Genomic DNA, 12691 nt, shown 5'->3' on the forward strand with positions numbered 1-12691 from the left:
CTCAAAAAAAAAAAAAAAAAAAGGAAAGAAAACAACACAGAAGCTATAGTAGCGACGACCCAGATACCAACAAATAACAGGCACAAGGTGGCAAGTTCTATGGCATGTAGACAGGATGATTGGGCAGCACGGGGCACAATACTCAGGCTGGCCTTGATGTGACTTAAACGTGCTCAATGCTTACTTGACTACTGCAAATACTCTTCTACAATTTGCTTATTCCACACAATATACTTCCTACAAGGTCTGATGAATAGCATTTTTAGCACCATTCAGTAATAATTCCGTTTTAATTTCTCCTTTGATCTATGAGTTACTTAAAAGTGTGTTTTTTAGGTGTTAGGAGCGTAGGAGGTTCTTATCTTTTTGTTACTGTTCGACTTTAATTACACCGGCAGTGAATATAGTCTACATGTTAGTCTACGAAATTTGTCGAGACTTCCTTTATGATTTAGCATAGATCAATTCTCTCTTTTAACATTTCCACCTAGAGTTCAAAAACTGTGTGTTGGTAAATACGGTAATTATGTAAATGGCCATTACATCAAGTTTCATAATGATAATATTCAAACCTTCTACACACTTGCAGATTTTCTTTTCACTGTGGTCTATCAAGGCAGAGGTACACTCAAAATTTCCCACTATGGCAGTGGAATGCCAGTTTTCCCCATAGTTCTATATATTGCAAGCTACATACTAATTTAGAATTATTAGACCTTCCTGGTAAACTAACCTTTTAACTGATAAGTGATTATGTCTAATAATGCTTTCTCCTTAAAGTATATCTGCCTGATATTAATAAAGCAACGCCAGGGGCACCTGGGTGGCTCAGTCGGTTAAACGTCTGACTTCAGCTCAGGTCATGATCTCATGGTTTGTGAGTTTGAGCCCCGCGTCGGGCTCTGTGCTGACAGCTCAGAGCCTGGAGCCTTGCTTTAGATTCTGTGTCTCCTTCTCTCTCTCATGCTCTGTCTCTCAAAAATAATAAATGAATGTTAAATTATTTTAATGAACAAATAAAGCAACTCCAGATTCTTTTGGCAACTATTTGCTTTTTCCATCCATCCCTTGACTTTTTTTATGTTTATTTATTTATATTGAGAGAGAGAGAGAGAGAGAGAGAGAGAGTGAGCGAGCATGAGTGGAGCAAGCAGAGACAGAGAAAGAGGGAAAGAGAGAGAATCCCAAGAGAATCTGACAGCGCAGAGGGGGACATGGGGCTCAATCTCACGACCGTGAGATCACAACCTAAGCCGACACCAAGAGTCAGATGCTTACCGACTGAGCCACCCAGGCACCCCATCCATCCCCTGACTTTCCAACTTCGACTTTCTGCAGCTTGATACTTTTAGGTGTTTCTCTTGTAAAAAAGCATAAAGTTGAATTTTGCCTTCTTCCCCATCCAGTCTGACAATCTGTGCCTTCTAAATGCAGAGTTCAGTCCATTTTCACATATTGTGATTATGCATAATGTCCTAGATTCATTTCTTCTACCACATTTTGGGCTTTCAGAATCTAGTAGTTTCTTTCCCTCTTTTCATGCCTTTTTTGGGGTTGAGTCTGTCCACCTCATTCAGTGATGTTGCTTCCACTAGAGTTTGAAAGGATACACTTCAACTGTATTTTGTTAGGGGCTAATGTAATTTAACAAGTCTAAACAATCAATATCTTTACCTACTTCCCAGACAAGACTAAGAACTTTGAGTGTTTTAACTTGGATCACACCTTTCCCAACTTATCAGGTATTATTGTACAGAAAATTCTCCCACCTTGATGTGCTTCAACCTTGCAAGCTAAACATTGTTAATGTTTTAGATCGAGTTTTTAAAATGCTTCATCCACAACTATTATTTTTGTCGTTGCTGGCCATTCATTTCTGTCTCAAACCTTCTTTCAATTATTTTCCTTCTTCCTGAATACGCTGACACTTAAGCTGGTAGGCCATTTATCTTACACATTATCCCCTCTGTGTGGATTTAGCTGTTTTCTCATGAGAAAATTAAGGGTATACATTTTTGGCCAGAATGTCACGTGAGTGTCACTGTATCCTGTATCACCTCAGGAGGTACAAGACCATCAGCATGTCTCCCGACCGATGTTACCTTGATTACGTGGCCATGGTAGTGTGGCCTCAAGTCTCTTGGTCCCTGTCATGCTTGCCATCTCCTCTCTCTCTTATGCTGTTTTGCTTCAGCCCTGTGTTCTCATTCGCTATTTCTTTCTCCAAAGGTGCCTATTTTGTTGTTTTAACCTGGTCATTGTTTTTCTTAACGTTTATTCATTTTTGAGACAGGGAGAGACAGAGCATGAACGGGGGAGGGTCAGAGAGAGAGGGAGACACAGAATCCGAAACAGGCTCCAGGCTCTGAGCTGTCAGCACAGAGCCCGACGCGGGGCTCGAACTCACGGACCGCGAGATCGTGACCTGAGCCGAAGCCGGACGCTTAACCGACTGAGCCACCCAGGCGCCCCATGTTTTTCTATTTTGAACTTATTATCACATTTCTAGATGTTTTTTTTTCAAAATGTCTGGATCAATTCTGAGTCTTTGGTTTCTTCGTTATTCTTTAACTCCCTTTCTTATTTAACATAGTTAGCAGTCTGTATCTGTTGATTCGAATACCCGTAGTCCTCAGAGTCTGACTCTGTTCTAACTCTTGTTCATGGTGGCTGGGTTCCTAGCTGGTTTCATGAGTTGGGGGAGAAAATGGGATGTTGGCTCATGTTCAACTGGAACTGTATCTGCAGCAATTTTTTCAGGATGGATGTTTAAAGTGCCTTCCTTGAGAAGAGTTTGCATTTGTATCTGCCGGGAGCCTAGTGGTACCAACACAGGGCCACTTAAACCAAATTTTTGGTTTGGTTTTTTGGGGTGTCACAACAGTAGTATAAATGCAGGCTCAAACCTGTACGAGTTAAGGCTGGTGATAATGAATTCTCCAGAGGACTTTTGTTTGTCTTTATGTCCACTCTCCTCGAAGCCAGTACCAAGACAGGGACTTACCAACACTCTCCCTCTGTGGTGGAACAATCTACTTTCCCCCCCCTCTTTTGGCAACTAACAATGTCATTTTTGGGAAGTTCCAGCTTTATTTGGGTTTGGGAAGGGGGTACGGGGCTCAGGTGTGACTTCCTACTTTCTTTAGAACCCCAGAGCTTTCTTTCCTGTTGTCAGACTCTAAGCCAAAAGACCAGGAAATAACTCTAGGACAAGCACCACCTCCAATGCTAGCCTATCAATGCATTCACGTTACCTTAAATTTCTGACCTCTGAGAAGGCCTTACTCTGTCTTCAGTTCAGCCATTACATAAGAGTTTTGATTTTTTAATCCAGCATTTTCTGACATATTGAACTGCAAAGAGTTTCTCCTTACCTCTAGCCCAATATGCTACCAAAAATACAAGTCCTTAAGGTTTCTTGGACAATGGTAGAGAAAAACTATGGCATAGAAGAGAAGGCAGAGTTTTCAATGATAATTTTTAAAAAGAGACCTTGGTTAAATTTCTGGCCCTTCGACTATACAATAGGACTAACGTGGGGCTCGGTCGGTTAAGCATCCGACTTCGGCTCAGGTCACGATCTCAAGGTTCGTCAGTTGGAGCCCTGCATCAGGCTCTGTGCTGACAGCTCAGAGCCTGAGCCTGCTTCACATTCTGTGTCTCCCTCTCTCTGCTCCTCCCCTGCTCACACGTGTGCTCTCTCTCTCTCTCTCCCTCAAAAATAAACATTAAAAAAAAAAAAAAGTAAAATAGAACTACTGAACATAGACTCAACCCCAACGAGTAGTGAGTAAAAAGGGGGTTTCCTACCAATGCATACTTGTTCCGGTTAACCATTCCCTGCTGCCCAGAGTTACTACTTTCATGGACCACCCAGAGCGGGACAGCTCTTTGAATCGTGTGCCAGAAACAGCTAGATGCCATCTTTGCCATCCACACAACATCAACAAGGTCAGAAAAATTAACCCTTTTAAAGTCTGTTTGGTTTATTTTCTTTTTCTGTGTGATGACTATTCAGTAACCGAAGATGCTTCAAACGAGTCAGTTTTGGTGCACGAAACTCTCTTACTTTAGATGTGAGATGTATTTACATTTCATCACCAAGCGCCTTCAGACAATGCTTAAGGCATACTTATATTCAGCAAACTTGTGTATTATAGATTTTTTCACTTGGACCCATACCTATATGGCCCAGAAGGTCAATGCTACGTTGAACATCTGAAACCACACTAACAACTTTATTATGGAAACGTGGTCTGTTCTGAAAGAGTTCTGTTTCCTAAATTTAAAATGCTTTGGAAGTCTCTCATTAAAGTGTCTCTTTGTCTGGCCAGACTTAGTTTTGTGGGACTTGAGAGAAGCTCGGTTAGAACTCTCTGTCTTGCTTTTTTCCGTACCAATGACAACACAGTAACGCTCAAGGTGTACAGATCCAGGCCATAATGTGGAAGTCAGTCACCAAATACGTTCCAGGTGGTGCTAGTAAGGTTCAACTGGGGAGTTCCTGCTCCTCTGGAAGATTCCCAGCCTGAGCAGATCTTCAGTCTTGAAGTGAAGGGGCTGCAAATGACAGGGTCAATCAAGCAAGCTTCCCAGGACCATACGGGATGGAACGGCAACACCGCCAACGTCTGGTGCAGGGGGGCATGGGTCAGTCCTTCGGACCGCTCGTGCTGCCCTCTCAGCTTTGATGCTTTCCCATCCGTGCCAGACTTTCTCTAGAAGAAACAGTTCCTGGCTTTTGATGAGTTTCATGGCCAGTTTCTTTTCTCCTTTCTTCTCGGTGTCTGGACAAATCCCAACCTGTTAAGATACTTTGATATTTCTTCATTCCTTCCAGCTCTTTGTTGCTTTTCTTCGATCTAAGTCTTTTAAAGCATGCTTTTTTTTTTAAACTTGAACACTTCCCAGATCTGCCCAGTACTTCTTGGCTTTCTGTTCCAAAAGCCTCCACGAAGAAACAGACACAGATCTCCTCTGGCTACTCCTCAGGATATTCAAGTATTTGAGCTTTCTCCATTCTCAATTTTGCTGTTTGTACCGTCCAATTTTTTGGACACAAAACCGTCTTGATAAAATGGGACCATCGTCTGTCTCCTCCTTCCAAAATCAATCAATCCTCTGTTCACAGAAATGAGAGCCATCCCCCCCCCACACCCCCTTCATCCTCAGATGTAAAAATCATTAAGTCATCAAAAAACATTTTGTCTTTGTCTCTGGGGCACCTGGGTGGCTCAGTCAGTTGAGCATTCGACTCCTGACACAGGCTCATGTCATGATCTCATGGTTCGTGGGATCCACCCCTATGTTGGGCTCTGCACCAACAGTGCAGAGCCTGCTTGGGACTCTCTCTCTCCCTCTCTCTGCCCCTCCCCCACTCTCTCACTCTGTCTCAAAAATAAATAAGTGAGGAGCACCTGGGTGGCTCAGTCAATTAAACATCTGACTCGATTTCAGCTCAGGTCACGATCTCACAGCTGTGAGATCGAGACCACTTCAGGCTCTGTGCTGGGCACGGAACCTGCTTGGGATTCTCTCCCTCCCTCTGCCCCTCCCCTGTTCACGCACGCATATTCAAGCTCTCACTCTCTCTCTAAATAAACAAATATTTTTAAAAATAAATAAATTTCTCTTTCCCCCCCCCCCAAATCTCTATTAACTCATGAGGGCTTACAAAACAACACCTATCCCCAACCCCGTCCTCTTTACTGTTCATCGAATGCTACTGCATAAAGCCTCCGAGACGGTCATTATCAGAGTTACTGGGTACTTCTGTGTCCCTTCAAGAGTAGGCCCACATCTTGAGATGACATCTACGTAAGTCTTACTAGTGCTACAGTTGTTTCCGTATCCACTGCTTTTACTAGTCTGTACTCGTATTCATGTTCGCATCCCTGGCTCCTTACTCACTACCTGGCAAATTGTAAGTACCTTATAAATATCTGCCGGATATGTGACTGAATGAATAAATAAGCACCTTATATAATAGCCTAGATGCGAAAGAAGCACACAGCACTTGAGGCAATGTGGCAGACTCCATCACGATTCCAGATATTCTGAGGTATGAATTAGAATACTTAGACTCTAATAAATATATACGCACAATATATACTCTTTCTACATATATATATGAATACATGTTATATGTATACATTTTAGATCTATGTGTTTTACATAACTATATTTTTATATGGGCACATAAACATTTATGTGTTTAAAATGAGTATCTGGTACATATTTAATACGTATATATATATTTGTATAACTCAAAATAACCTACATGCCCATTAATAGGAGAACAGTTAAAGAAATTAAGTCGGCAGTTCTGTGAGGCCCTGAGGATCCCAAGATTCTTTCAAAGGGTCAGCAAGGTTCTCCCCTTTTCAACTACATACCTATGGGTATCTAGATTTTCTTCATTTATCTCAACCAAAACAATTTATCACAATGGATTACAGGAAGAAACAGGAGAACAGAGCTGGCTTCTATCAAGATTTTTGGCAAATATAAATAAAATAATGCTACTCCTCTCACTCAATTTTTGAGGGTCTGGAAAATAGTTATTTTCCATAAAAATGTTACTTATGTTTACATGGAATGGTTCCGTATTCTTTTTAATTCTTTTTTAATCTTTTAATTTAATTTTCTTTTTTTTTTTTTTCTTGAGAGTGAGAGACAGAGCATGAGTGGGGGAGGGGCAGAGAGAGGGAGACACAGAATCCAAAGCAGGTTCCAGGCTCCAAGCCGTCAGCACAGAGCCCGACGCGGGGCTCGAACTCTGCCTCACCACCGATCTGTTTAATCACTTGAGGCTTTCTCCATTAAACGACATGGTTTTTCCACTAGATTTAGGGGAAGAACAAGGAAGAGGAACGAGTCTTTCTTCTCCTTTCTTCTTACCTAAATAATGTCTCCGAGGAAAACAAAACAAATCTGTTTTTCCCTCGCTTATGACTAGAGGTGAAAACAATGAGAACTAAAATTTTTAGTGTTTGTATCCAAAATAAATAAACAGTGTTTGCAGACAAAACACACTCACTTCATGGGTCCATAGTTGAGCACTATAAACGCCAACACCACCATCACACAGATAGCTCTTCGTTTCGGATTAGGAACTTTAAGCCTCTGGTTCTGAAAGAAATAACCATGTCAAATACGGTTAAACTACACACTAATCTCGCAAAAAGCAACGGGTAAGATAAGCACACTCCTCTTCAGCAGTTATTAGTTAAAAAATAATAATAATAATAATAAACAAACCTCAAAGGTGAGGAAATGGTACCTTTCACAAGGCTAGAGCGCAGCCTTCTTAGTTCCCTAATGGTAGCAGAGAAAAACAAAGGAGCAGGAGAAAAGAAACATAGTGGCCACTGTTGCACTTTCCTCTTCCCCCCAAAAGGAAAGAATTCAACCATTTAACACTTCTATGGGTCTTCAAAGAATTTTCAGATACATCTGTAGTCCCCCCCCCCCCCCCGGGTCTCTTAAATCTCCAGTGTACTCAGGGCAAAACAGAGAACCCCAATGGAAGAAGCCCACTCATTGGGCACAGGCATCCATTCGGTTCCAGACAGCGTTGCAGTGGCAAATCCTGAAACTGCAGGTTTCAGGAACAGAATCAAGGGGAAGGTCGACTTTATCGGGACCAGCATGGCAACAACACGCAAAAAACATAATGGGGGTCAGGTGGACAGAGAAACGATTTAAAATTTTATTTTGTATTTTCTTTCTAAAATTTGTTTTTAACCGTTTATATATTGAGAAACAGAGAGAGACAGAACATGAGCAGGGGAGGGGCAGAGAAGAGAGGGAGGCACCGAAACCAAAGCAGGCTCCAGGCTCCGAGCTGTCAGCGCAGAACCCGATGCGGGGCTCGAACCCACAAACTGGGAGATCATGACCTGAGCCGAAGTCGGACACTTAATCGACTGGGCCACCCAGGCACCCGTGTATTTTCTTTTTTAAAAGGAAAGCCCTGGCGGGACAACTGAAGGTCCTCACAGGGATTCACTTAGTCAGAAAGAGAGGGGTACCCCGGAAACACAGCTTTTGAACGCAGGCTGGGAGGTACAATTCGCGAGCTCCTTTTCCCAATGCTTTTATTCCGAATGCATATGCTTTAGGGCTTAACGCGCCCCCTCTTTTTCCTAGGACTCTTAGTTTACACAATTTAAAACGCACACCATTCCCGATGGTTTCTCAGGAAAAAAGAATGCTTGAACCCATCTTGTCGGGGCTGCGTCGCTGGCCCTCACCTCGGACACCACTTCGTCCAGCTGCCGCTTCAGTGACCCGTTCTCCTTCTTGAGCTTCTCATTCTCCGAGAGCGCGGCCTTTAACCTGGCCTCCAAGCCAAGCATATATTCTTTCTTCTTCTTGCGGGACTGACACGCGGACTCTCGATTTTTTATCATACGTTGCTGTCTCCTTAGTACAGCAATCTAGAAAAAGTTACAATGAATCAAAACATTCCAATTTTAGAACCAGATCAGAATAGACTGATTTTTATGTAACAATTATTTTTTGTTCATAGCAAAAAACAAACAAAACAAGCAACTAAAAAAAAAAAAAAAACGACTGTTACGTTTGCTTTAAAACATATCTGTTCGAAACATAGGTTACGTTTGTTTGAAAACAGGTTTTAAAAAATATTAAGCAAAGCAAAATGAAATCAAATGGTTAAGGCCTTCTAAAACCTAAATGTGAAATGGTTTCTTCTGATGTTTTTCTAAGGCTTATTTATTGATCTTCCAATTTTCCCTTTAGAAACTCAGGGGAAAAAAAGAAAAAGAAAAGAAACGAAACTCAGAAAGTGTCCTGACATATACATATATGTACATATCCACACACCTTTACACTCAGGCTCTGAATTGACTATTTTCCAGAACCCCGTATCCAACTGCTTATAAGGCCACTTCTACGTGCAAAGTTACCATCACTTCAAATTCAGTTCCCACAAACTGAACTCATCATCTCCCTCTACCTGGATTTATCTATCCATCTTCTCTCAGTCATAAATGCCTCTCAAGATATCTAGGAGGAAGTGACCATCAACTTATTTTTCCTTCATTCCCCATATTTATCCCCTCTCTCAACCCGATTCACTCACTAAATATGCACTGAGGCTATGCTAATGACCAAGTTTCTTCCCGGGACAGTGCTGTCTCACTTAATCTGTTCTCTCTATTCCTGCTGTCACCCTCCTAAAGCAGGCCCTCATTACCACATCCCTACAGGCTACTGCAATAGTCTCCTACACATTTTCAATGGTCTCCAATCTCTTCCTGTCTGCCATCTGCAAGATTAGTCACCCTGCAAAACAACAACAACAAAAAACCTTGCGATTCTATTGCAAAAACAAGCTATTCATGCATCATAGCTGGCCACCTGTTTTCAAGGCCTTCCATGATGTGACCACCTCCCTAAATAACCAAACCTTCTGCCCTAACCCAACAACCATTCAATCCACACCCAAATTCTTATCATTTGAGGCTACCCCCCAATCTCCACACACACCTAATTCATTCCTTTAGCCATACCACCTACGCCAGTTTGTAATGCGGTCTCCTCCACTAACCGAAACCTCAGGGTCCTCCACACTGTGCTTATGCTAAACCATCTTTCCTGAATGTCTTACGCCCTTATAGTTTGGAAAATATACCTGAACCCTTTAATGTTCTCAACTGTTTCGGGAGTGTTAACTCTCTCTCAACCTCAATTTTTTACATTAGAAGCCAAAACTATGTAATTCTACATTTTTGCTTACTACCCACAATATCTTCCATAATCTCAACTTACTGAGAAAAATTATTTGCGTCACATTTTCTAAGTGAGAACTTATGGAACCTATTTGTCCATAATGAACTAACAGCATTAGTCTAATTTATTTGAGGCAGAGGGTGAGGCAGCAAAATTAAGTCCATAAAAAGCACCAAATAATATTAAACTGATTTTTAAAGTACACAGATGACTGAACTACTGACTTTATATGTTTTGTAACTGACTTTAAAAAATAAACGTTCCACTCTGTGGCATTCAATGGCTCGGTGAGACCAGTAAACAGAATAATATTGATTTCTTTTAAAATAATAACACAATTCCAACCCCACACAACACTTCCTCGAAAGAGCCAAAGCCAATCTCTGTGCACCAAATACTGTCAACAAACTTTCAATCAGAAGCTACAAGGGAAAAAAAAAAAAAAAAAAAACTACAGGAGATGTCAAAAGAGGGTGTTTTTCTCTTTTTTCCTTCCTTTACTGAAGCTTCATAGGAATGCCAACTTATGTAACCATCATCGGCAAACCTTCCCTAAGGAGTAACCACCCCACTCTACAGTAACACGGTGCGCACACGCACGCACACACACACACACACACACGCAGCAGCGGCCAAGCCCTGATGGATGATTCTTCACCACGTCAAAGCAGTCTCTGGACAATGCCACTTTGTTCAGTCTACTGTTATTCTTAGTGCTCTTCATGGTTACTGAGAAGGCCAGGGTCCATAATTAATACTTAATTCCAGAGTGCTAAAGTATACAGAACACTGAACAAGCGCATGAAAGAGAAGGTTCCCAGATGGAAGAGTTTATACTAACGTTAGATAAAAGGCAACCTTACTTTAAAGGCTAATTAATCTGCGGAATTTAGGGAGGCTTACAGATGGCACACCATTTAATAAATTTCAAACAAGGATTAGGAATTTCTATAAACAATAAAAGCACCTGCACATTATACAGCATGAGAGTTTCAAAGGCTGTCAGTGCACATGCCTCATGCTAAAAAAAATGAAAACCACCTGTGGCCATTCATTGCTTCCCAGAGAAAAAGATACAATAGTTCCAAAAATAAACACTCAATACTACCAATAAACACAAAGGATAGAGAGTAAAAATAAATGAAACCCACAGGAATTGCCAAACATAAGAGTTCCAACTTTACATCTCAGCAAGCTATCTTCAGCTATTTGAATGTATAATATTTAAGTTATTCTGTATTTCCTAGACCAAAAAATTATGATTTTCAGACTACACACACACACACACACACACACACACACAGCCATGGTGTTTGTGTTTCTGGTGGGGGGTATATTTTACAAGAAAAATTACACTGTAGTTACTATTTTGTATACTGATTTTTGCATGAATGTATTATGATCATCTTTTTTAATTTATTTCTTTTGTTCATTCTTTCTGAGAGAGACAGAGCACAAGCGAGGAAGTGGCAGAGAGAGAGGGAGGGAGAGAGAGAATCCCAAGCAGGCTCCACACTGTCAGCGTGGAGCCCAATGCAGGGCTCAAACTCACAAAACGTGAGACCATGACCTGAGTTGGACGCTTAACCAACTGAGCCACTCGGGCACCCCGGATGTATTATGATCATCTTTGACATGCAATGAGAACGCATGGTATTTCAGTTATCTTGATGTTCTATATCAATCTCCTCCTGTTGAAGTTATTACAGTTTTCGAGATTCTTTAAAATAAGCCTCCTCATCGGATCCACTGTTGGAGAGTGGACGTGCCACAGCTAGAACTTAGAGCAGCTGACTCCAAGCCCAGCACACACAATCCCGGTACATAACAGCCCCACACTGCTTTTTATACCAAATGGGAAGTCCTGAATCTCAACATGGCACCCTAACCTCGTGAACTCCGTGCTTACTTTCATTATGTACCTGTCTGAAAAGGAAGGCTATGGAAACACGTGTATCTACAATGCTTCATCTCCTTTGTTAGCAGTCTGAAAACATAAAATCAGTACTCTGGCTCATTAATCAATTGGCACATCTCACTTAAGGGCTGTCAGATGCTTTAACAGGACTGAAATGAGCGAAGAGGTCGTCAGTCCCTGCTTCTGATCATCCTGCTTCAGACAACTCTCCCATCAAGCACTGTGCTTAGAAAAAGAAAAAGGAAAAACTTCACAGCCATAAAATACTCTCCCTTTAGTGCCACTACACTGTAAAATAAGGCGTTGCATTATTAAACGAACATTTGACTGTAAGAAAGACTTGTAGAAAAGAAGAACTTTCACAGATGAACATGTACTTTTGCTTTTGAAGGCTCCACCAATTTGAGTCAAAATTCCAAATCCGTTTGCATTTTGTTTAATTTTAAAAGCTCACGAAAAAAAAAAATAATAAAATAAAATAAAAAAAAAATAAATAAATTAAAAAAAAAAAAAAAAAAAAATGGGGCGCCTGGGTGGCGCAGTCGGTTAAGCGTCCGACTTCAGCCAGGTCACGATCTCACGGTCCGTGAGTTCGAGCCCCGCGTCAGGCTCTGGGCTGATGGCTCGGAGCCTGGAGCCTGTTTCCGATTCTGTGTCTCCCTCTCTCTCTGCCCCTCCCCCGTTCATGCTCTGTCTCTCTCTGTCCCAAAAAAAATAAATAAAAAACGTTGAAAAAATAAAAATAAAAATAAAATAAAATAAAAGCTCACGATTGGGGCGCCTGGGTGGCGCAGTCGGTTAAGCGTCCGACTTCAGCCAGGTCACGATCTCGCAGTCCGTGAGTTCGAGCCCCGCGTCAGGCTCTGGGCTGATGGCTCGGAGCCTGGAGCCTGTTTCCGATTCTGTGTCTCCCTCTCTCTCTGACCCTCCCCCGTTCATGCTCTGTCTCTCTCTGTCCCAAAAATAAAATAAAAAAAATAAAAAAAAAAAAAACGTTGAAAAAGCTCACGATCA

At 41.6% G+C, this 12691-nt stretch overlaps 1 protein-coding gene across 3 annotated transcripts in view; it reads right to left on the reverse strand.

Moving 5' to 3' along the window:
• Positions 1-12691, reverse strand: part of ATF6 (activating transcription factor 6) — a 199432-nt gene that overhangs the window by 144242 nt on the left and 42499 nt on the right. For all 3 annotated transcript variants that reach the window (XM_078441310.2, XM_078441309.2, XM_078441311.2), the window contains exons 9-10: positions 8256-8441; positions 7040-7131 (exon numbers count right to left, since the gene is read on the reverse strand). In XM_078441310.2, the coding sequence (XP_078297436.1) occupies positions 7040-7131; positions 8256-8441 (278 nt within the window). The remainder of the gene's footprint in view (positions 1-7039; positions 7132-8255; positions 8442-12691) is intronic.

Source organism: Panthera onca, chromosome F1 (assembly GCF_046562875.1).
Source record: "Panthera onca isolate mPanOnc1 chromosome F1, mPanOnc1 haplotype 2, whole genome shotgun sequence".
NCBI classification, from domain to species: Eukaryota; Metazoa; Chordata; class Mammalia; order Carnivora; family Felidae; genus Panthera; species Panthera onca.